The sequence below is a fragment of the Eutrigla gurnardus genome, assembly GCF_963514095.1.
Source record: "Eutrigla gurnardus genome assembly, chromosome: 22".
Classification (NCBI taxonomy): Eukaryota; Metazoa; Chordata; class Actinopteri; order Perciformes; family Triglidae; genus Eutrigla; species Eutrigla gurnardus.
In genome coordinates, this window is record NC_139933.1 from 11,922,182 (window position 1) to 11,947,133 (window position 24,952).

General features: G+C 43.0%; 1 protein-coding gene across 1 annotated transcript; it reads right to left on the reverse strand.

The window, feature by feature from the left end:
• Nucleotides 1-60: 60 nt before the first annotated feature.
• Nucleotides 61-24,411, reverse strand: LOC311032566 (myoferlin-like). Its single transcript, XM_084039448.1, has 53 exons — nucleotides 24,231-24,411; nucleotides 23,378-23,433; nucleotides 22,933-23,024; nucleotides 17,793-17,901; nucleotides 17,600-17,693; nucleotides 17,359-17,513; nucleotides 17,050-17,178; nucleotides 16,838-16,900; nucleotides 16,707-16,757; nucleotides 16,581-16,611; nucleotides 16,132-16,247; nucleotides 15,872-15,998; nucleotides 15,518-15,621; nucleotides 15,379-15,447; nucleotides 15,246-15,289; nucleotides 13,999-14,081; nucleotides 13,771-13,809; nucleotides 13,322-13,446; nucleotides 13,125-13,238; nucleotides 12,793-12,970; nucleotides 12,577-12,701; nucleotides 12,328-12,437; nucleotides 11,960-12,152; nucleotides 11,693-11,848; nucleotides 11,362-11,493; nucleotides 11,056-11,219; nucleotides 10,211-10,325; nucleotides 9,893-9,995; nucleotides 9,642-9,784; nucleotides 9,295-9,465; nucleotides 8,936-9,029; nucleotides 8,767-8,844; nucleotides 8,438-8,619; nucleotides 7,895-8,053; nucleotides 7,660-7,761; nucleotides 7,407-7,568; nucleotides 7,100-7,265; nucleotides 6,952-7,025; nucleotides 5,574-5,672; nucleotides 4,792-4,920; nucleotides 4,508-4,663; nucleotides 4,318-4,409; nucleotides 4,060-4,230; nucleotides 3,808-3,956; nucleotides 2,918-3,057; nucleotides 2,743-2,831; nucleotides 2,561-2,656; nucleotides 2,155-2,296; nucleotides 1,947-2,046; nucleotides 1,641-1,834; nucleotides 1,175-1,284; nucleotides 926-1,073; nucleotides 61-799 (listed from the first exon to the last, which is right to left on the reverse strand). The coding sequence occupies exons 1-53, from the start codon at nucleotides 24,316-24,318 to the stop codon at nucleotides 761-763; spliced, it is 6,150 nt and encodes a 2,049-aa protein (XP_083895574.1). The 5' UTR covers nucleotides 24,319-24,411; the 3' UTR covers nucleotides 61-760.
• Between the last annotated feature and the right edge of the window lie 541 nt (nucleotides 24,412-24,952).

A 24,952-nucleotide genomic window follows, 5' to 3' on the forward strand; every position in this document is an offset into this window, starting at 1 on the left:
GCTCCAGACATGTTAAACATGCATCCTCTCTCCTGATAACAGACACAAACACCAGTTGAATCATGTTTTCATACATTTAATTTAAAAGACCTTAAATGTAATATACACGTATATAATTGTTTTTGGCAGGATTACTTTTGAGTGACCAGAGAAATAGAAACCCTTGTACATTGTAATGCAACAGTCCTGGAATAAACTACTTTGGTGAAACTTTAATAGTAATTATATATTTATTATTTATTGTTAATTGCCTAATTTACATGCAGTTATGCCAAAAAATGGTAGAAACACCGTACAATAATGTGCCATCCAATTCATCACAATCCATCCAATTCATCACAATCACTAAATGCTCAAATATCCCCAAAGAGCTGAATCTCCTGTGCATATACCGTCACCAACAAACAAACATGAGTTGATTACAGGACGGTTGTATTTGACTGCGTTTCAATGTACGGAGGGTTCTAGTCTCTCATCCCTCAGTGTGATAAAAGCAGTGGCTTAGAAACAAATCTCTGTATTGCTCACAAGTCTGTCACAGTTTAGCGGTGTAGATAAAGTGTTCATGGTAAAATATGATAATATAGTGCAATCGTGCAAGCGCCCTGTCCCATTTAAACCTTTATAAAATACTTAAGGCAGTAAAAAAAAGAGAAAGGAAAACAGATAATGAGATGGTTCGACAGTAGCTGTGCCAGTTAGTGGAATCAACCTGGAGGCATTATGAACTGTCCGGTCCAGACGCTCCTCTATTGTCAGGTTACTGTAGTGGTTTCACGATCTTCATTGAGATGTAGTTCTGGAAAACACAAGAGAACAATCTGACTTTCATGAAGCACACAGCTTCCCAACTTTACGTCATCACCTGCCCCCCAAAATCTGTGTGTATCTGGAACGTTCTCAGATCCCTTAAGTCTGTCCTTACCGGTAGAGAGTACAACAGGATGGCGAGGAAGAGCAGCAGTATGGTAAGGAAGATGAGTCCGATGAAGAGGCACCTGAACCTCCTCCACACGATGAACTTCATGGTCTTGCATGGGTTGGTGAACCAAAAGAAGGATGTTTCCGGACGGCTGATGGTTATGGGAAAGACGGAGTGTTATTTGTTTATTAGTAATTAAATGGAGATTAAATCTGCAGAATGTAAACCACGTTTCACAGGGTGGTTTCTTACTTGGGAGGGTCCAGTTTCGGGTTCATGTTGGGTTCGTCCCTGCCTTTGCCTGCAGGTTTCTCATCTGCTTGTGTTTCAGCGACGATCTCCAGTGTCATCTCTACTTTTCCCTGGAAGCACAAGACGAGCAGACATAATGAGCAAACATACCAACGTGATCACAGTGAGGATCTCGGAAAATTCAAATGGAGCAAAATCTCTTCATCAGACGTCTGCAGGCAACATTTGAACCGTTTAATTAGGAGTAATGAATATGAAATGCAACATTTGCTGGAACCCCATCTCAGAAAAGAAAATATCAGTTTTCCTTTAAAGTTCTGATTTTAGATCAAATAAGTGGAAAAACGTGGAAACCCATCTGACCACTAAGAACAAATCTGAGGTGCAAGAGCAGGAAGTTACCTGAAACTTTGCTCAATAGTACAAGTTTGAACAAGTCAATTGCATCCATCCATGTCATACTTACGCCCAGGACCCTCTTTCCATCCTGTTCAATAGAGCAGGGCCACCAGCCTCTGACTGACTGCTGAGCAAACAGAGACTTGGCATTCTCCTTCTTCTGTGGCGCTCCCATCTCCAGATCATCCATCATCTCCAGAGAGCACTTCTCTGGGGTCTTCGCAGGAGCAACCAGGTTACGCAGATCCAGCTCCAGGGTGCCTGGGACCACAGAGTATTATGTCACCAACAAAATCAGGCTTTGGTCTCCAGGGAAGTCGAACACTTGAAACGAGTCAAGCGTCTTTGTTTAACTCTAAATTAAGTGTCTCACCAAGGTAATCGTCTAATGAGAATTTGTCGTTATCCCAAATCTGGACAATCAGTTTGGGGGGAATCCTGAACTCGGTTTTGTCAAGACTCCAGAAGCGCTCCTGTTGAATAAAGACCTCATGAAAACATGTTTTGGATTTGCCATTTCAACAACGCAGGCATTATTTTAAAAATCTGTACATTCTTCAAATGTCATAATCCAGCCTCACCTTCTTGGACACGAGGCAGAGTTGTTCAGCTGGCAGGTACTCAAAGTCAAAGACAAACCTCCAGTTAAAGTTGCCATCTCCATCCAGAGACCTGTAGTGGACGTCGGTCTTCTGCTTGTCCTCCTCCATGCCTGGCATCCAGCTGGCAGAAGGAACAGCAGGTGTGAGCATTCACTGTCCCAACAGGTTTGATTTAAAAGGAATTAAATCCGATCAATGTCAATCAAGTCAAAGAGGATTTTAGAAAAGGTTTGAAACAGCATTATAACCAAAGCAAAAAGCATGTACACAGCATTAGTATAGCTATTTCAGTGACGAATCAATTTCACCAACACAATCAACAAAGTCAAACGTTACATATGAGATCCAGAAACTGGAGTTGATGTGACTGATTTCTCAACGATACCCTTTGACATAGATGTCGCTCATGTGGTCTCCTGTGATGCTGGTCTCGTCTAAAGTCACGTCCGTGGTGTTCCAGACGACAACACGCAGGAAATTCCTGAACGTTCAAACACAGCAAGCGTCATCTCCCGTGACATCGAATGTGACCAGCGATGAGGAACTGAAAAGCGGCACAGCACTCACTTCTTAGGCTTGCGTGGCGTGATGTCGAAGGGAGGTCCAGGGGCGCCGATGCTTTTGGGGAAAACATCCACCCACATCTGGAGCCTTCCCTAAATTAAAACAATATAATCGTTATATAATAAAGTTGTGTGTCAGGGTGGACGGATACAAAAGTGTGTGAGCTGGGACGTCCAACCTGAGAGATGTTGGGCTGGAAGGTGCTGTAAAGGGTCCTGGTCTCCACGTGTTCGGGGACAAGCCCCTGTTTTCTGAGCACATGCAGGCAGAGGCGTTCCCGGGCAGGACCCATGTGGTCATGAATTTCCTTGTTGTTCTCTGGATGTGACATGTTACAGCTCAGTGAGGCTTGTATGACATTAGAATCAGGACATACCGGTATATCTATAACAATCATATAAAAGGGCAATAGTGTTTGGTTTACTGCCGTGTTTCACACCATGACCATGCTGTGAAGATGGATGACAATGTCCGTTGGTCCAGACAAAAAAATGTCACATTGAGATATTTGGGACATTCATGGCCCTCAGAGAATGAGTCCTAATGACCTTGGTTATCCCCTAATTTTTCCTTTAGCAGACCAAGATGTTTTTATGGAAATATCTAGACAATGATGTTATATTTCCAATAAATTTGGAAAAGACAGTCATGTACCCCTCAGAATAAATAATTTCAGACTTTTTTCAACCCCATCATCAGAATTTGTCCAGTACCTTACATTAGTTTGTGACAGAATTCCTGCAAAACTAATGACTTATTCATCAGCTTCAGCTTAACATGGTCAACATGCATCTTAGCATTGTGACTGTAAGCATGTTAACATGCAGATGTTAGCATTTAGCTCAAAGCAGCGCTGTGCCAAGGTCTCCATGTCTTAAATATCTACTTTAAACCTTGCTTATATCACATTAGCTTAAAAGAAAAAACATTGATTTGCATTCAATTCTTAATGGAACAAGCATAAACAGTGATGGTGGCTCTGGAGTTCAGATGAAGCTGCTTATTAAGCCAGTCTAGCTTAGCCTGAGCTAACAGATACAGATATGTAAATAAAATTGTTGACATTACCAAACTCGGCCAGCGTGTATTCTTTGCCATTGAAGACGAGCGAGGTGCCGTTGTCTTCCGTCCTGGGTTTGGAGAGGCCTTTTAGACGAGCCAGGTTCTCCAGGATCTCAGATGGCTTCAGCTGGTCCCGCCATTTGTTGACACCAGTACTGAGACAAAAGCGGGAATGAAAGTAAGGATCATGACTGCAGGTTTTTAGGAGTATTTCCTACATGTCCCCCCCCCCCCCCCCCCCCGGAGGCATTTCCTTACACGCAGTAGGTTTGTGGCAGGCCACAGTAGGAGTTATATCTAGACAAGAAGCGGTTCTCCAGGTCGATCACAGTCTCGCCGACCTTCTCGTCGCGGCTCAGCAGATCGTGGTCATAGACAGAGATTTTCAGGTCCTTGTCCTGGGGCAGGAAACACGTCATCTCAAACATCCTAAACCAAACACAAAGGAGTGCTTGAGAAGGGGCAATGGATTTGGTCAACAATATATTCTTTAATGTGTCCATCCATAGCGTTTACCTTCCAAGCACAGGGTTGGTGGTGTTGGGCAAGTAATGGTCCCTGTCATCAATCGTGTTCTTTCCCAGTGACATCTTTATGTACGGATCGCACTGAGAAGGAGAGAGAGAACACACGTTCAAGCAGAATGTGCCGACATGGCCACTAAAATATGCTGCTTTTATTCCTGCCAATACAAATTCATTCTCACTCTGCCATTATTGTCTTTGGGCTGCAGGTCTATGGCCCGGATCACATAAATCCTGACCAGACACTCCTGAGGTCCGCTCTCCGGCAGTTCCCTGAACTGACGTGGAGGGGCAGCAACACCCGGGTCGTCCGGCAGAGGATACACCTTGAATGAACCCTGCAGAGACAAAAGTAGACACAACAGAAACCAGATTTGAATGTTTCTGTTTTGTTAAGGAAATGTTACACCTTTACTTTTGATAGATTCTGATCAGCGCTGAGGTTTCCTGAATGGTGTCAAACTACCTTCAGCTCTCCAACCACAGAGGGGTCATCATCCCCGGTTTCATTCTTGCCCCGCAGCAGTCTGAAGGTGCTGCAGAAATCAGTCATCCCTTTGAACTCTGGGACGTCCTCCAGATCGCATTCATACACCTGAGGACACGCAATCGCAGTCAAGCCAACTAGAACACTTGGTGATGATCACGAAAAAGACATACAACGTGCAATTCAAACTAGAGCCTGACCGATATATCGGCGGGCCGATATTAGGCATTTTCCAAACCATCGGTATCGGCATTTATCGGCATTTAAAATGGCCGATAAATGAATACGAAACACTCTCATAGAACTTAATAGAATTTGTCTCCAGTTTTGTTCGAAGTTATATTTATGAAGCTTACCAAGTCTTTTAATTCTGGTAACTTTGTGTTTGGTTGTTGTTGTTATTGTGTTTTTGTTCAAAGGACTTTAAGTTTTATATCTTAAGTTTGTATTTTTATACATTTTATTTGTAAGAACTTTAATATATTTTGATGTTCCTCTGTTCCGTTGTGACAATACATTTATTTTTAAACTGCATTATCATATTTTTGTGAAGACTCATAAATAACTACAAATAACTAATGTTGGGGAAATCTGTTAATGTTTTGTTACGCGTTTCTGAAATAAATTTAAAAAATATCGGCCGATATATCGGATTTTTAAATCAAACATTTGTATTGGTATCGGCCTTCAAAATCCTTTAACGGTCGGGCTCTAATTCAAACACTTTAAAACGTGTGGGGGGGAAATTAAAGCCGACTTACTTTGAGGGTGTCGTATCCTTTTTTCAGGTAAGGGCCGCATTTCTGCTGGTCTCCGGTTGAAGCGTAGAATTTACTCCACCAATCGACGGTCTCTTTTTCCTGAAGATTTAATTGCACAGTGTTAGCCGTGACACATATGGCGCTCTGCATTCGGGATAAGAATCTGAAACCTGGGTCATATTCTCTCGTTAACGCTCACCTTCTCTGTATGCTTTGGAGAAAGAACATATAATGTGATACAAAAGAGAAGAGACATTACAAGTACATACAACATAAATATATATAAAAAAAACAATATATATATACACATCACATACAAGAGGCTACATAATACTGACAAGAAAGTGAAAGAGTGAAGGAAAGATTGATGATTTGACAGCAAATCAGAAGGCAAGGGTGTAACAAGATGCAGAATGTGCAACTGCATTAAGGCCTCAAGGGATCAAGTGACGTCACCGGTCCCTTGACCGAGACCTGAATTTATGTTGTATAAAATAATAATAATAATAATGCAATATACTTGTGCTTTCTTAACAAGCGTTAGATGTGAGGATTGATATCAGCCACATGTCCGTATGCTACATATGAAGCTGGCAACAGCAGCTAGTTAGCTTAGCTTAGCATAAAGACTGGAAACAAGAGCCAGAGAGCCAACATGTCTCTGTCCAACGTAACAAAATCCACCTCCCAGCATCTCTAAAGCGCACTACTAAACAAGTTACATCTCGTTTGTTTGATTCACATTAACCAAGTGTAAAAACAAAAAGAATTGAACTTTTTCAATTAGCAAGCTTTACAAAAACAGTTTCCTTTCTTTATACTAAGCTTCATATGAAGCATACAGACGGAGATGAATCAATATTTTCTTTTAACTCTTGGCTAGAAATTTAAATCAGCACATTTCCCAAAATGTCTAACTGTTGCCAAGTTTAATATGTGATGGTTCAACAGCAAAATCTACTTCCATGTTACACCCTTGCTGTAAAACAATGATTAAATGTGCGCATTCAATTTGTGACAGGTGAAGTACAATCGTGACAATTCCCACGTAGATCAATAACATTGTGGTGTTATTACGAGGCCGTTGTCGAGCTCACGCAGCGCTGTGGATTAAGTGATCGCAGCCGTCCAGTGTCATTGGTGCCCAGCCTTGTGAATTAGAAAAGCTATAATAAGTGACCATACATACAAAGTGGGAGGGAGGGGAAGCCATTTTGTTGACAGCGGCTGACATGCTGTACATGAACTGTAAGCCAGAGTAATCACGTTTGTCAAATTTGACTAGAGAGTCAAATTATGCACTTCTTAGTGACAAGAGGAAAGAAGAATTAACATGGAGGAATAACGTTGTTAGTAAAGTAAAGTAAAGAGAGATTACCTGCGTTTCTAGCAGTGGTCTCGTCTCCTCCATGTTAATAGACAGATGTTTGGAAGGAGAAGCCATCAGAGCCACTGTGGAAAGCAGAACCAGGATGTTTGCTCTCTCCGTCTTAATTGTATAAGAATATTCTTATCTGCATCCTTACTTTTAGAAGACATGGCTCCCTCTGCAGTGATGACGTACGGGTCACATCTGAACTGCTCCAGACTAGTGATGGTGCACTGACCCACCACAGGCTTCCTGCCGAAGGGACGGTGGTCGATCACCTTCAGCACAATAGGAGGCGTGTACATCTCCTCCTTTGGAAGGAGCTGGATGGAGAGAGAAGACAAGAAGGTTTTTTTTTGTTTGTTTTTAGTTTCTAGATGTACTTAGTTGTGTGTTCCTATTGAATTTGGCAAACATGTCCCCCTCTTCAATAGCTTGAAACATTTTTCTAAGCCTGCCATTACCACTTTGATGAACAGGACAGAGCTGGGGAAGTTGGGGCTCCTCTTCATGTTCTTGATGACGGCCGTCTCCACCCTCTGCCCCCCACACTCCACCACCAGGCTGGGTGAAGACACCGAGGCCAGCTGGTACGGCTTCATGTTCCTCAGGCCCCATGCAAGAATCTGAACACAGAGACACACACAAAGTGGTGGGACGGTAGAGACGACATGTAAATCAGTTCAGAGGGAGCTGTGTTGAGTTCCTGTGTGTTACCTCCACAGCAGTGAGCTGCACCACAGGCCGGATGCCCTGAGGGACCATGTAGAGGTTCTCTGCTCTCTGTGAGGGAACCAGGGGAAGATCCGACTCGCCCGACTACGGAGCCAGAGAGAGGACAGGATAGATTATGCTGATGTTTTCACCAGTAACTTTACATTAATTCACACAATGTCTAACCACGACAGACCTACTGTAAAGTAAGCATTTCTCTGTTGCTTTTATGACAAACCTTGTCTTTGAGAATGAGTTCTGCAGCCAGCAGCGCCTTCCCTGCCTTCTGACCTTTATAGACGATGGGGTACCACAACAGTTTGGGTGTCTGATCCATGCCCGGATTTAACTTCACTAGTGGTGCGAAAACACTGCGGCCCAGCAGCTCATCCTTCCCCTGGGTGGAGGATAACATGTCACAATTATATAGATTCATGCCTTTAGCTGAGAAACATTACAATTTCAGTGCAGAGGAAAGGTTTACATTATTATAAGGAAGAAGAAAACAATATAAAAAGAATGACATCATGCATTCTTCCAAAGGCAGTCCATACAAGTCAAACTTAAATCTCAAGACCAGATGGACATTTTCTGTTTCAGATATTTTCACTCAAATAATTTAATTTCCCCCCATGTTTCCCAAAGTTTAACTGAAATATGTGTCACTTTGTTTTTATTCCATTTATCTGCAATAATCCACAGTTTGATGCATTATTATAGCGTACCTCATTAAGTACTGAGACCGCTCATATTTAGTTGTACAAATGCTTTCTCTACGTACCACTTGGTCGTTGTCGTAGAACTCCACAACAACATCAGGGGGGCACTGAGTGATGTTCTGGGGGTCTCCATAAATCTCCACATCATTGAAGATCAGAGTTTGGTCCCAGGTTGGGTTCAGTGTCGCCCGCAGCCTCTCCGTTGTCTTACTGACATGCAGGAAGGAGACGTGTGCATACGGATCTTCAAAGGAAAAAAAAGAATACGCGGTTTCATGGTCTGTTCACAACCATAACATGACAGCTATGTTTGTAATGAGGCTACAGTCTTAATATTGATATTAGAAACAAATTATTGAATAATATTTTTCACCACCAAGTAGAATCTTACCAGAAAAACTATCTTTGTCCATAGATGCCAGGTTCTGTGCCTGATAGACGTAGACACGGAGATGGTATATATGTGACCCTGTGGAGAAAAAAACACCAAATACTCTTATATTTATGTATTTCTGTTTATATGTGCATCATTAATGTGTGTCGCTATATGCATCACTCACTCTCGAAGGAGCAGGACACAGTGGGCGTGTTGGCACCAAACATCTTGGAAGCATCGGCCTTGGATCCTCTCTCTTTGTCATCAGTATCGACACCCTGCAGAGGAAAACCGAAGCGGACATCTCAGAGCTTTCACCTGGCAAATAAAACCCTCCCCGTGGCACTGGAGATGTGCTTCATACACAAGTAAATATTTGGAAGTATTTGGTGACTCAGTATGCTCAGATCCGGTTCATGCCGTTATCTCCGACTCATGTGGATGAATCCTTGCATGTTACATTCTAACTAGCTGAGCCAAATTAAACTAGATCCTGACCCAAACAAGCAATTCAAAACGGAATATTTCCTTGTCTTCTCTCACCAGCGCCCCCTCCAGTTGGAAGATGGCAGATGCTCCGAGCCGGTCCTCGGGTGCCATCTTCCGCCGCCAGCGTCGTCGACGGAAAGTGTCCGATGAACGCTCCTTCCTGTGGAACTTCCAGCCAATGAGAGAAGAGAATTCCCAGCCCTCAGGGTCACCTTGGTCCTGCCTCTGTGAGCCATGATAAAAGAAGTAGTTCAGACTGTTTAAAAATGAAAATCTGGACACAAGCCTCTATTAATCTTCACAAGATAATCAAAAATGTGCGTCCTATATTAATAAAAAGTATATGCCATCAAAATGTAAACAATGCCACGGTATATACAGCAGCATGGCCCTACGCTGACCTCCACAGCAGCTCCTGCAGGGAGTGCAGCTCTCTTGCGAGGTCGAACCAGCCTTCTTCTGCGATGGATGTGATACACCTTCTCTGCAGGGACCCAGGACCGGGGCTTGTCATCTGGGGGAATGGTGACTCCATACTCCCAGCCTGTGGGATGCAGAACACAGACGCACAAAGTGGTTTTCACCTGGTGAGTTTAATGAACTGATTATTATTATCATAATAACCTTGCAAGGAGGAAAGTGAAACATGCACCTTGATCATCCACTGCTCTGTTGACGTCCACAGACCACTTCTCCACCAACATCCAACCCGGCGGCATATCAAACTCGGCAGGGTTACGGCTCTTCTCTCCATTCTGTGCGACACAAAACCTCAGTTAGCTGCACAAGTTAGAAAAGGTTAAACATTACTCATTCATCATCGGCTTATGGAGGAAATAATAACTAAGAGAACGAGTGGGACTAGCAGTCATGCATGTTTTGTGTTGCGTGTCACAGAACAGGAAAAATATAAACTGTGCTTGTGTGATATTTAAAGCCAGTCAGCACATTATTTGCATGCAGCTCTCACCACATCTGTGTATGGCTCGGAGGCAGGCTTCCACTCCCCACCGGGGAAGCGAGTCTCGTTTTGGAACACCTCGTCCATGAATTCAGTGTGTCCTGCATCTGCCTCCGTTAAGAGACTGAAACATGAAGCAAAACATGCATTTACTGTATTATGTGGGTATGATTTTCAAAAGGCTACTCCATTAGCCAGAGGAAAGAGTCTGGCACACACACAGTTTTCACAGTGAGCGAGTAAGCCAACTGTCAAAGTGTGTGCTCCTTTTGTTGCGTATGCAAATTATCCTTTTCATACATTGTAGTGGTTTGCTTATGATATGCAGATAATGCGACAACATTTAAGGTGAAAACAATATGAGGATATTGTCCTCTCATGACCATGTTTCTCCACTTCATTCAGACTTTACTTTATTTTGTCTTTACACAGATAGGGTGCTTGAGATGTGCTCAAATGTGCCGATAAAGTTGGCACCAAAAGTCAAATAATTATACATATGGATTTGGGATTGAAGTGCAGAGAGTGTTTTGGAGGTAGAGTTTTAAAGAAGTAAGTGTAAATAACTTCCAGCTCACTGGCACAGCCTGGTACTCTGTCTTAAAATCATGGTCTCAGGCATGAGAGGAATGTAAACAGTGGAGAGCAGACGTAGCCCACTTCCTCTGCTCAAGTCCACAGAATAGCATGTGTTCAGAGGAAAGAATGCACACTCAACCACTATAAGCAGCATTGGAACTTTTGCCCACATAAAACAGCACTAGCCTGAATCCTGAAAACAACAAATCACAAAGTGATCGTCTCAGTCAAATCTTCTGAATGTGTGGAAAGTGGTTGTCTACTATTGTACTCACGCTTTTTCGGGGTCAATGAACCAGTCGGTATCCCATTCCCATCCTCTTGGCGGCATGAAGTACTCTTGCTTCAGCTTCAGTTTGCCCGTTACATCTGAGAATTTGTGGCGCCCCACTAGTCCCGTGGTCCCCCACTTTCCAAACACCTGGGCCTGGTTCTCGTACTGTGATGCAGAGGAGGACATGTTTAGTTAGAGATGCTGACCTGACTGCTGTCTCTCTATATTTTCTGGCTTTGTGCATAAAGAAACATTTAAAACATGTCCATTGTAAGATACAGTATGACTATTATATTGAGTGATGTACCAGCTCAGCAAACACGCTGAAGGTTCCTTCAGAGAAGGAGTTGAACTTCTTCTCATGTGCAGACAGACCCAGCCACATGTTGACTCTGATCTGAACCGGCACCTTCAGGCCCTTATTCTTGTCCATGGGGTACTGAGGTGAACAAAACCAAAACATCACATGAGCATTACGACTTCAGGGAAATTACTTCCAGTACAGTACCTTTGAGTCCAACAGCAAAGTACCTGCCTGGCTACCCAGAGTGAAAATATAAACATAGCTGATAAGAAGTCAGACAAAATCTAATAAAATACAAACGGAAACTTTGATTATTTTGACTGCACATGCGTACCTGTAAAAAGACAGTCTGCGTCTTGCCACAGTGCTGACCGCAGGCCTGCTCGCTGTATGTGGAGTACAGGACTTGGTGAGCAGGGATGCGACTATAGGCTACTCTCTTCTCACCCCGTAACATCCAGATGATCACATCAGGCATGCTGTTCTGGGGCTGCACAAACACACATCGTCAAATGCAGAATGATGGATGGAAAAAACAAAATACTGCCTTGGAAACATTATTTGAGTTCCCCCTTTATTCCAGGCTTGCTGTGGTACGTACCTCCTCAGCCAGCAGTTTAAGTTTGTCCGCCCAGGCCTCCAACTCCTGCAGAGTGTCACGGATCTCACTGGCCTCCTCTCTCATGCGTCTGGCTCCGTCCTTGATGCTGGCCAAAGCGCTGTCTCGCAGCTTCTTGATCTGGATGTCCAGAGCAGTCAGGTTGGAGCGGCCTTCCAGCTCTGGTGTTGGGAAGCTAGTGGAGGGAGACAAAAATAGGACTTAACAACACACAACTTAAATAATGAACCATTACAATCTTAAATGATATCCATTCGTGTTGCGTTTTATTGACTACAATCTAAAAAGTGTGGAGACAACAGAAATGATCTTGCTGTATTTGTTTTAGCAACACTACATTCTCTATTTACCTTTCTATGTCTTCAATCAGTTGATTGAGTAACTTCAGCCACACCTCCACAAGTTGGTTTTCGGAGACTTTAGCCGAGATGGCAGTTTTAAATAACTCCAGGTTTGATTGCTGCAACAACAAAATAGTGTGAGGTTTAAGAGCATAAAACTCATCCCTGACACAATGTCAGCACAACACAGTAGGATTTAATGGCTGCAAACCGTTCAATAAAATCATAAACTCTACGTTATAGTGGATGACAGATTACCATGCGGTGAGTGATGTAGAGGATGATGTTGACAGAGTCCTGGCGGTGGCTGATGTCCTCCCAGAATGAGAGAACCACAACCACTGGCTTCGTGTCCACCAAGGGCAGGTAATAGTAGTGGTTACCTGGAAAATTCAAAGACAAATTAAAATGTGTTTTTTCAGTGCGTTTTTATTGCGTGAACAGATCACATCACATTACAGCTTCCTTGCTCACCATCAAACACAGCGCAGCTGTACTGCGTGGTGGAGGCCAGTGGTTTGCAGGTGGTGTCCAATTTGTTGCCGTAGTTACCGATGCTGACCTCGAACTGGATTGGCTCTCCTGGTTCCTGTATCATGGAGGCGCTGTGGAAGACTGCACACAGACTGTACTTCCTCCTCCTCTGGTACTTCTAATGTAGGGAAGAAAACAGGAAAGGGAAAGAGAAGCAGAAAATACATCATTCAACGGACATTTACCATGAGGGAGGGACAAGTGAAACTGCACTGCTGTCAAACTGAACCACGCTAGTCAGGTATCAGTCTGTGGATACATAGTCACAATACCTGCACCACCAGGATGTCATCGCTGCCGATAGTCTCTACTGTTTTGTCTGCTTTCCCCTCCAGCTTAGTGGACAGCTCGACCAGGACCCTGCCCCTGTACGCCGCCCCTTCTCCCTGTAAAGGCAATGAAAAGAAGTGTAGGGCAGGAGAAACACCACAGTTGTAGATACGATTCTCCAAAATCAAGTCTTCACTACCTTGCCATGATTGAGATCCTCATAGGGGTCTGGCAGGCCGGTGAACTCTCTGGGGCTGCCATACAGGTTGACGTAGCAGGGCCCAAAGACGGGCAGGAAACCCACCTCAGACTGCCCTGTGTTAGCTGTGGAGACAATGAGATAGACTTAACCTCTTTCTGATTAGACTCAAGCAAAGTTGAGTAAAGCTTGAATGTTAGTATTTGTGTGAGGTAGCGGTGATGGACAGATTGCGGTGGAAACGGTGAATGGTGGGTGAGAAAGTGGCAGGCATTACGACAACAAAACACGCAAAATCCTAACGCTAACATGAAAAAATAGAGCACAGGACAGCTGTATTAGCAATGCGCACACAGATAATGAGAATTGTTAGCAAATTAGCACGTACAACATGCTTTATGCATTACATCTCATGCGACACGGAGCAAAATAAAGGAGCACAGTTGAACCTTCATATGACGGTATTTCCTCATTTCCTGCATGTTCCTCTATTCCGGGAGAAAAAGGACAATTCAAGTACCATTTAGAAGTTAATACAAACAGGCACAATGGTTTTCAAATGTAAAATCTATTTGTTTTCCACACTGAATTTTACAAAAAAGGTCCAGACCTATGAAGCACTTTATTTCAAGCAAAAAATAATTGTTTTTAAAGAATGTTTCATGTTTTCAGAATACCTTCTATTTCTCCACCAGAGGAGGCTATCTTCCCCAAGTTCAGGTACGTGGTGCCAATAGCATCATTTCCTGTCAAACGATCCCTGCAATCAAACACGACCCCTTTAGACTGGCATACACACACACACTGCACTTGTAACAACATGCATATCTCAGTGTAGGGTCATTGTTATGCTCTGCTTTCTCACCATCTCTATGAGGGAAGTACATGTTATCTAAAAACAATGACTCTTACTGGTTCACGTCTGCAGGCTTTCAACAATGCAAACTGGGTCAGAGATCCGAGCGGGTTTTCAACACCTTCTGAGGCACACACAGTTTTTCTAACCCTTCCTCTTGGATTTATTTCCCCTTCTGCCTTCCTGGACCCGAGTTGTTAGACTGTTAGTTCCCTCAGAACCAACACACAATAATGAAAATGGACTGAGGGACGGTGCCAACAGGATCCCAGGGCATGTTACTGAGGGGAAGGGAGGGGCCTGCACAGCCTGACTCATAGGCTGCTATATTATTCTCAAGGGGCTGGTGATGGGGCATGGAAACACACAGTCTAAAGCCTAAATACCTAAGAACGAAAGTACACTGCCTCATGTTGAACACAAAATGACACAGGCTACAACCTCTTTAACCCTGTAACACCCTTTACCTTTAGCCATCCTAAAAAACAATCTGGTATATTTTATTTTGTTTTTTTACCACATATACATAGTCATTGGGTTCTATTGTTCAGTTTCACAAGGCTATTGGATCATACATTTGTTTATAAGTCCCGCTTTATGGTCATGAACTCACACAACCTCTCAAGGTTTCCTTCGAACAGTCATTGGACTGGATTCATCAGATTCAAGAAAGTAAAATATCTTTTAGTGTAGTAAGCAATCAACCTTGCAGATGAAACCTTAGTTGTTCTGAATTGTTGTTCAGACAACGTGAGCACAAATACAGGAATTCTGCTCCCATCTAAGCCCAATTTTGCAATATTCCATCCATCCATCCATTTTCTACCGCTTATCCTGTATTTAGGGTCACGGGGGGGCTGGAGCCGATCCCAGCTGTCATTGGGCGAAGGCAGGGTACACCCTGGACAGGAAGCCAGTCTATTTTGCAATATTATTATTTATTATTATTATTATTCTCTAAAATCATACATAAACATTTAAAAAAAAAAAAACTCTTTAATTTCTGCATCAAAGGCCTTTTTCTATATCTGGGTCTTACAGGGTTAAATGTAATCTTGTTGGACTCACCAATCAAAGACAGTCAGTCTGACACGCTCACACATGGAGGGGAACTACAGAAAACACAAGAAGCGGGTTCAAAAGACTGAAATTGTGCATTCCTTTTAGTGCTGTTGGGCCAGAACACTTTCCATCCTCTTACCTTTACTTGGAGGTTCAGCACTTGGTTCCACTCTGGGTTTGCATTCTTCTCAATGATCTGAGTGCACAGCTGGAGAGAAAAACAAGCCGTCAGCTCGTCTTCGGTAACACAACAACGTTATAGACGCCAAACGTCAAACCTTTTTGCCAGCAAAGCGAGCCTCTAGGAACGGATCCACCAGATTCTTCTTGCTTCCATCTCCTCCAAAAATGTCTTTCATGGTTTGGACAAATGCATCATCCACTAAAATTAGAAAACAGAAGAATGAATGAATGAATCATCATGTATTTAATTGCTTGGTAACATACCCTTGTCAGCTATGGCAGTCAGAAAAATGGGAAATAATTAATTTTAATAATAAATAATGAATGTGTGTGTGTGTGTGTGTGTGTGTGTGTGTGTGTGTGTGTGTGTGTGTGTGTGTGTGTGTGTGTGGTTTGAATGACCGTTTCATTTGTTACAAATATAAAAGAACGACTACAGCTCGTCTTACTCTGGGGAACATCCTCGGCTCTGAACACCTTCAGGGACAGGGTGGCCCATCGCAGAGTCACACCGGCCGGCAGCAGCAGATTACTCTCTATGTCATCGTGATCGTCATTTGACTCCCGCTTCTCCACCTGCAGTATGCGAGGTACAAAGAAAGGGAAAAGTGTCATCCCAGAGAGCCAGAGCCACGGCCACCGTATTTACATGTGGAAAGAGGAAGCAGCCAGTGAAAGTCATCCGAGAGCCGGAGTCGTTCAGGCGTACCGGAGGCTCGTCTCCAGCCCCCACTACGAAGAGGCTGACTTTGAGGTAGCCTTTGGCCCCCGAGCTGGAGTCATCGGGATCGTTCAGCAGGAGCCACTTCCTCATGACACAGTGGGCTGGCGACAGGAAACACCACATCAAGGTCACTTGTTAATGCTGACAGCACCATCAGGCAGAATGTACAGGGGAATTAAAACCACCCTGTTGTTGAGCTTAGACATAATATTCCCTGTCACATTAATTATCACAAGTTAACATTCTAATTGAATAAAAATAAAAAACATTTTTATTAACATTCATTAAAAAGCAAGTTAACCACATTTATCACATTACAGAAACACCCATTCTGAACAACAAATATATACAAACCAACTAAAAATAAGATTAGACTAGCCCTCTCACATTCTAACAGCAGAAACACACAAATCTGTGGTTTGTGATGAGCTTACCTGGTTCATCATACACATAACCGACGTCCAGCTGTGTGAGAAATCAAAACACGATCAGCCAGACTCTTAACAAAAAGGCATTAATAGCATTTACTTAAATTCAACAAACTAACTGAGACCAGGTACCTTGAATTCTCCCATGAGACTGTCGGCCCTCAGAGAATAGGAATTATACACCTGCAGAGGATTCACAGTTTACATGTTATTTGTACATTTTGACAGAGCGCTGATCCCCCAAAATCAACATGTGTACTGACCCGGAAGCTGATGAGCTTATCAAACAGATCGGATGGAAGCATGTGGACATTGTAGAAGAATATCTGTGAAAAAACATAATCATAGCACGTTTCAATGAAGAAAGACCAAAGGAAAACTTCTCCCAGCACAACATTAACCTTGCAAAATCATTTTTAAGTGCGAGACCAATAGAATAAAAGGCCCGATAGAATTTTTAGGGAGCTCAGCGTACCTCATCAAAGAAGGGGTTGTTTCCCCCCTTGATCCTTGTCCTGTGGGTCTGTCCGCACACATTAACCTTCACCACTGGTTTAATGTTGTTGCCAGGCAACTGGCGGGCCTCGATGATGCGGACACGAAGCTGATGGACGACAGCATCAGTGTGGATGAATGAAAATAACTCATTACAGAATGAAAGCATCCGATTGTGACCAAGAGCATTTTATTTAAATACAATGTAGATTTATAGATAACTTAAATAAACCGTACTGCTGGGAATAACTGCTGAAGACTTACTGAGCAAAAAAACACACAATCTGACCTGGAAGTCCTGAGGTTTATTGACTAGTCTGTGTCGATTCTGTGACCTGGCCAGCCGCTGGCGGAGGTTAGCGGGCTGGCTCGGGGACGAGGGGACCCCTGTGGAGCCACTATGGCCCCCATCTGGTTGGGACTCATCCCCTTCCTCACCACCACCTAGGGAGCAGAAAAACAAGATGATCTGGCATGTAATCAAATGTAATGCTACAAAGCTTGAATTCATTGCACTGTATCAAACATACCAGCATCCCCTGTGGCGTCGCCTGCTTGAGGATCGTTGAGGTTGGGTGCAGCATTGGCTGGAGGATCATAACCAACCACAAGGTCGATGGTAGCCTGGGAGGAAAGGATTGGCTCTATTATTTCATTCATTTCTTTAAAACAGAGGGAGCCTACCTGTGGCTTATATTTTAACTCACAATGAACGAAACTTACTCCAATATTCTGTCCATTTTCACTGACCAAAGGAATATTTTTGGATGGCAGTGACCTCATTTGACCTGAGGCAAGGTCTCTCAGAGGGATTTTGGCTGATCCAAGGAATCTGCAGGAAATGGAGAAAGGTGGAGAAACATTAAATATACAAATAGATTTGTTTCTACTCTTAAAACATGTGACTTGGAAACATTTGCTTTGTGAGACAGATTTCTTAATTTAACAATAAATGTAATAAAAAAAGTCAGGCTGCCGTTCTAGTCAGCCGACATATCAGTAATCAGGTTACAGACAACACAGAAATTAAATCCCATATGTGCGCTCGGTGACGCCACACTCACAAAGAGACATATAGCAGGTCACCACCCAGAGCTAACAAACCCTGCCTGCTCAGACAAACAAACGCACCCCGTGAGCCAGCACATAGTCAACACCGCAACTACCAGTCAGTGATTCACCGCGTGTTGAGATCATACGTGACTAGAGACCTGAACTTGACTAACTCTTCTATTTGAATGTAATTGGAGTACGAGATAGGAACAACAGAACCAGGATTCAGGGGACGCTCAAACTAGGCCACCTGTTATTATTCTCCATTAGTAAAATAACAACCGGTTGGCTGAAAATCAAAGGAACTTCCTCATAAGAAAAACATACCAGAGTCAAAAAGATTCCTTATGGATTGTTAATTACAACATGTAAGTTTCTCCATGAAATAATTTTTTTGTTCAGCAATTTTTAAAGTTTATATTCATCAAAATGTAATTAAACTAAATGAGGCAAAGTCTGTTCCACAATATCAGATTTGATGACAATATTTCGATATAAATAGAAATTTTGGAAAAAAAAAAAATTCTCATGCAATCAGTCAAATCCATCTTTGTTTATTGTATTTTTTTTGGGGGGGGATCACCGTTATAGTCAATACCTCTATATCATGACACTCCCATTACAAATAAGCCTGGACTTGTTATACAAGTCGAGTCGGCTTTCCATGTAGCGTCGGTTGAAAAATTGCTCAGCAGCGGTTCATTGCTGCTCGTGGTTCATCGTCATGTTTGTCTCGGCATGAAGCCAAAAAACGACAGCTTAATGTGTAGCTTGCTTATGCTCGGTCACCTATGAGTAAATATGACAACGACATAGCGTTAGATCTAAGATTATTTATTTTATTTATTTATTTATTTAACAAATCTCAAAATGTTGCCAATTAACCACTAGAAACCCACAGACAAATGTTCCTATTATTTTGTCCAGCCCATTTATATCAGTGAGGATAGGCTAAATAACAAAAGAAAGGCACTACAAACTTAATCCTACTAAATTATGACTCGGCAGAATCAAACACATTTATAATAAGCAACATGGCGTGTGTTCGGCTGGAATAATAATAATCTAACAGTGGAATGCAGTACATCATGTACACTCGATCGTTCTTTGGGTGGAAGTTATACTATTTTGGCAGCAATGCTGACGGGAGGAATGTATCCAACACTCAAACTCTGTTTCCCTACTTTGAGGACAAAGGAAATACTACAAGCATACATACGTACATTGATTAGCAGATTATAAAATCTTAAATTAAATAAACTATATGAAATGACACAGCTGCATATTAGGTTACAGTGTAGGTCACAAATAGTTGGGGAGGAGAAAGGATGGAGAGTTATTGTTTTGGCAGCACAGCAGCAGGAAGGAGGCTGACACGGGGATTATCTGGGGAGTCGGTGACTCCACAAACCTGGTATGTAGACTCCACCATCACCGGGTGACCAACACTGCTTATGTGTATGAAGGGATTAACTCTGTGTGGCAGCAAACACTACGCTGGACATCTTTCAAAAGTTATGGGAATTACAGAATGAACAGAATATGGAGGTCATGCTTTGGCTGACAATCCCCCCCCCCCATTGTTTTCCATGCAAACACAGTGAAACGACCAAAACAAACGTGACGCTGAGTCACAGGGGAACAGCCTACCTCTTCTGATTAACTTCCCACAATCAAACAATCACCCACAGACGGAAATTATGTGTATGGAGTTATGATTCAGATGTACTGCAGGTGGAGTTTTGTCAGCCTTCTACTGTACAGTTATAGTGGAACAGGAAGCAGTGCTTATCAACACCAGACCAAATAACTGATCGCCTAAAATAACCACCAATCTGAGAAAGATAGGAATAACTTCCACAAGAGCAGGACTACTTGGCAGGGTTTCAGCTCAAAAAGCTAACACTCCGTCATAACTTCATCTCCATCACAGATCTGTAACTAGGGTGTGAATATGAGTAGTGGCAGTTCCCCAATGAGATCACATAGTCATCAACAGTTAACATAAACAAGGTTGGTGAAAGTAGGTGAAATATTTGGAAAGACGTGGGTCTTTTAACAGTACTCTCAGCTAACATCATAAAAATACTTTGACCCTGGATTTTCCCATCCACACATTTTACCATTCCAAGTGTATCTGTGCAGAACGAGTTAATATGTAATGGTAATGATAATATTTAAGTGGCCATTTCCTTATGATGTCAGCGTTATCAAAAAACGAACCATGCGATGACTTAAAGCCCCATTGTAGAGCGTTACGGCGTAGCCCTCTAACGAATCTCAACTTTAATGTAAGAAAAAGCAGGATAAGAAAGTATGCAAAGGAGGTGCAAAGAAAGAGATGACGGTTTATTCAGTGAAACTAGATCACGTTAAAAATTAACTGCCTCTATACTTTTGACTGTATTAATATTTAGCCGTTGGCGGGGTGGTTTAAGGAAAGGCAAAGTTGGGTGTGTCGATTATTCCCCCACTAGAGTCTCAACTGAAATATCTCAACTACGGGAGGGATAGTCAGGAGATCTTTTACTGACATTCGTGGTTCCCAGAGGATGAATCCTAAGGACGCCGTTGTCTGAACTGTCATCGAGCTCTACTGCGAGGCTGACTTGTGGTTCAGAGCGATAAATCTCAACAACTAGTTAGGGATGCTCCGATCAGCGTTTTTGGGGGCCGATCACTGATCACAGGAATCATAAATCTGCCGATACCGATCACGAGTCACAGAATGGATGGGAGAATAATAATAATTCTCAATGTCCTGTATTTACAATCAAGTCCACTTTAATCGATAGGCCGTCCCTCTCATTATCGCTCAGTGGGATCTCCCCCCGCTATTGAGCCGTTTTATGACTGAACATACTGTCGATGACTGTGTAGGACACAGTGGGATTCTGGGTCGGGCTTGGGCTTCAGACTTGTGGTGTGAGCGAGAGCGGAGTGGAACCGGACCGGTACTTTTATAATAAAAATGCTGCTCTCTGCAAAATCCGCTGCCGCATCAAGGCCAAAGTGGCCTTCGGCGGCCGATCGATCGGAGCATCCCTACAACTAGTCGATGGATTGCCGTGTAACACGCTACAAATAGTAATGGTCCCCAGAGGATACATTTTTTTCCCTCAACTTTAGCGATGCTCCGACTTATTCTCTGGCGCCACCAGTTTCAATTGTTCAATTGACTGCATTCCTGTGAAATGAGTAACATTCCCATCAACTTCAGCTGTACTCATGTTAAGCAGTAATTAAATGCAACATGGCAACACAGTTCGCATTACCTCGGACGCATCAGCAGGTCAGCACTTTCATTGTTAGAGGGATTCATTATATGCACATTATGGAGGTGCAGCTTCACAGAGAAAGAGGCAACGCCTGCGTACAACGCCAGAATTAATTGACCGACAACATTTCGATCCTGCTCGGACCTTTGTCACGTCAAAATGACTTCATTCATTCTCATTGGTGAAATTAATATGCCGACGTTTGCATTTTGCTCATCATCACAGAGCTGCTGGCACCGGCTGTAGACTGGTCTTGTTTTAACCCGTCTGAAATACTTTAAGGAAGCATGTAAGGACAGTAAAATGGCTTTACTTCTTGTTTTTTATGCCAAAAAGAATATTTAAGTTAGAGCAGATGGAAATCATGTACATGATTGTGATGAAACTCGCTGCATTCTCAAATCTTATGATCAAGACAATGCTGCCAAACTTCTGGTTTATTTCTAAAAATCGAATTATTTAGGAAGACACTGTTTGATTGCTGTTTTGGGGTTCCCCCCCAATGTTGCCATGACAACAGGGATTACCCATAACAGCAGCTGGAAAACTATTTGAGAAGGAAAGAAGTCATTTGCTCCCACTGTGTAGATCTTGAGGGAGTGTGTCAGACAGGCCAGCCCAGTGGAAAACTTGACTCGATTTAACACGAACCCGTGTGCTGGAGAGGCACATTTGGAAAGCTCCACCCCTCATTTATGACTGTCCCATGCACTGAGGGAACATGTACGAGATAGAAATATAGCACATAGTGTCTGTTAGACATGAATTATAAAGGCAGAATCATTTTAATCTGCTTCGGTTTTTCTGCGATAGACGAGACTTTGATCACAGTAATTAGTGATGTCAAGGAAACATTCCCTGTGGTTTCTCTAGATCGGTTTCTCTAGATTGGTCCCATATGTGATCCTGGCTTCATGTGGAAGCAACATGGAGCCAGTTTGAAGCAACTTCGAAGCGCCTCTCCTCACAGACCATTACATCAGCTGGTACAAGCTGTACGTACTGAAATTACAACACTACAATTATACTTGGCAAGGAAATGCCAACTATGGTATTTCCCTTTAACATCTCCCCTGTCCTCAGCGACGGTGCCACCCAAATGCAAGGGAACGAGGGGGAAAGAAGACAAACAACTATTCATCGGTTCAACGTTGCCCAATCAGGATCAGTCATCCCACACAGCCCGGCAAGTCTCAGCATGGCAAGCAGGGCGTGAGGGGGTATAGACAGCCGGCTGCATAACTCAAAGAGTTACAAGAGTAACTTACTCTCCGGGAGCGTTATTGTTTCAGTGTGGATGATGGTGTGTACACTAAACAAGAGGGTGCTGGAGCTTTGGCACCCTTATTTTGCAGCCGAGGTACTTCAGATTGAGACTGACGTCAATGCAACAGAAAAAGCTACTGTTGGCTAAACTGCTGACTGAGGCACACATCTTCTATTTCACCACTGGGATCTGCCTGTTACACAAAAGCCAAAGCTAACAGGGTATCAGTCTTGGGTTGGGGGGGGGGGGGGGGGGGGGCACTTACTTATTTGTCCCAATAGTTTCATAGTCTTTCACAATCACGTCTAGGTAGGAGCTGGAGTCCAGCCCAGTGCCCTTCAGATCAAACTCAAGCACCTGCAAGACAAGATGAGGGGCACACAGTCCATGAGATATGGTACTCCTCCTGCTGCTGTCTTAATAAGCAACATTGTATCCGAGAGCAGGACCTTTCATTGACGTGACTCCCGAGTAAATATTGATAAAGTTGACTTCGCAACTCAGCCAGAAAGAGTCCCATTGAACTCTCCATCAGTCACCTAATCAGTTAACATGGTCAATACATACTGACAGTCATATGATGGTTGTCACAGTATATGTTTACCATGTGATGTGTTTAAAGTGTTTTGTAATGTATCAATTAGTCCTGCGTCTCTTAGCATGTCTGTGTCATGTGTGTGTGTGTGTGTGTGTGTGTGTTGCAGCTTCACCTCATTCCACACAGGGTTCAGCTCACTGTCGATCACTTTTGTCTTCTTCTTCTCATCTGAAAGTCACACCAGAGTTTTTGTGAATATTTTGTTATTTGAAAATTAATCATCAAACTGTGCGGCACACAATTTGTCAAGATCGGGACACGCATAGAGAAGAAAACACCTCAAAATGTTTTCACACACATGTTTTTCCTGACAAAGTTCAATCATTGCAGTATTTGTCTTAGCGTTGCATGCTTTATGGGGAGAGTGACGGCTGTGTCAGTGGTCTTTACAGGCAAGAAGGAGGAAATAAAGGGAGACGCTGCCACACCTGTGGGTGATGATGATGACATGGGTACAAAGAAAACAGCTGAGAGCAACTAAGGCTGATTGCCAGGATTGTTTCCTCATCATGGAGGCAATACCTGATGCCATTTTGATTCAGTATAGCTGAAGGCCAATTTCCCTGCAATTTCCAACATGTCTTTTCTCTCCGGTTCAGCTGTGTTTGCTACAGGTCCAATCATGGGCCCTCCCCAGCTGTCTTTGCATCTCAAAATGCTGTGAAATGTTGTTTTCATTTATCAGAAATGGACTATTGGGCTTCCAGTTTATGTGCCAGTATGAAAAAACGAAAAGAAAACTAACTTTTTATTGCATGGGCTACCAAATAAAATCACAAAGTTATTAACTTCATGAAGTGACGTCATAGTAGATTAAATGACAAACTGGTGACTACAAACTCAAAATACATTGCCCAAGACACACTTTACATACTTAATTATGACCAAATGTCAGACTACGAGTGATGTTTTCCCCCCAGAGGACAGAAAACAACTTTCAAAAAGAGTTTTGAAATGAGACTCACCTTTAAAAATCACAGAGGTAATTGGATCTGGGCTTCCAAGTTTCTTTTTCGGCAGCCCTTTAGCCGATTCTACCACAACCCGCAACATGGCAACAGATCGGTTTAAAAAAACCCTAACTCAGAGAAGTTGAGGAATCAAATGTTGTCGTGCTTTGGCATCCTCACCGCCTCATCATCACTGAAGCAGACAGCGCAGGGCTGAGGAAGTATACTTCCCAATCCCGTTCTGGAGAGCGAGAGGGGAATGAGGGCGGATCACGGGGGTGTAATTATTCTGAGTGGACGTTGGTGTGCTGCTGCTTCCACCGTCAGAGTCCTGCTGATATGTGGCTGAATGCAAACGACATGAAGAAGAGTAACGTGTTTCTTAGAAAAATATCAGAAAATATTGCAGAAGCCCAAACGATAGTTCAGGTTTATTGTCGTCAGATGCTGCCGCTCTTCGGGTTACTTTGCCGTCTGAGCGCTGATCAAACGTGTGTCGGTGGCTCCATCTAGTGGCCGTATGAGGTAACAACAGGTGTATTTGCCGGTCAACACGGGGGTCAAGGGGTCCTGCCAGCCTCACAAGTACCTTAATATAAGTAATATATTCATGCAAGAATTAAAAAAAGAAAGAAAGAAAAGAGTTCTATCCATAGGATATATATGCAATGTGTCCTGTTATATGCATTTATATTACCCTGCCTTGTTAGTTTGTGTTAGCTCTTTGCTTGCTCCTG

Excerpts from the sequence above, each read along its gene's own strand:
- LOC311032566 (XM_084039448.1), bottom strand. The coding sequence starts at position 24,318 with ATGTTGCGGGTTGTGGTAGAATCGGCTAAAGGGCTGCCGAAAAAGAAA. Across the intron at positions 11,220-11,361 it reads TCAGCGTGTTTGCTGAGCTG|TACGAGAACCAGGCCCAGGT; the intron begins GTACATCACTCA and ends TCTGCATCACAG. Across the intron at positions 9,996-10,210 it reads CCGAGCCATACACAGATGTG|AATGGAGAGAAGAGCCGTAA; the intron begins GTGAGAGCTGCA and ends TGTGTCGCACAG.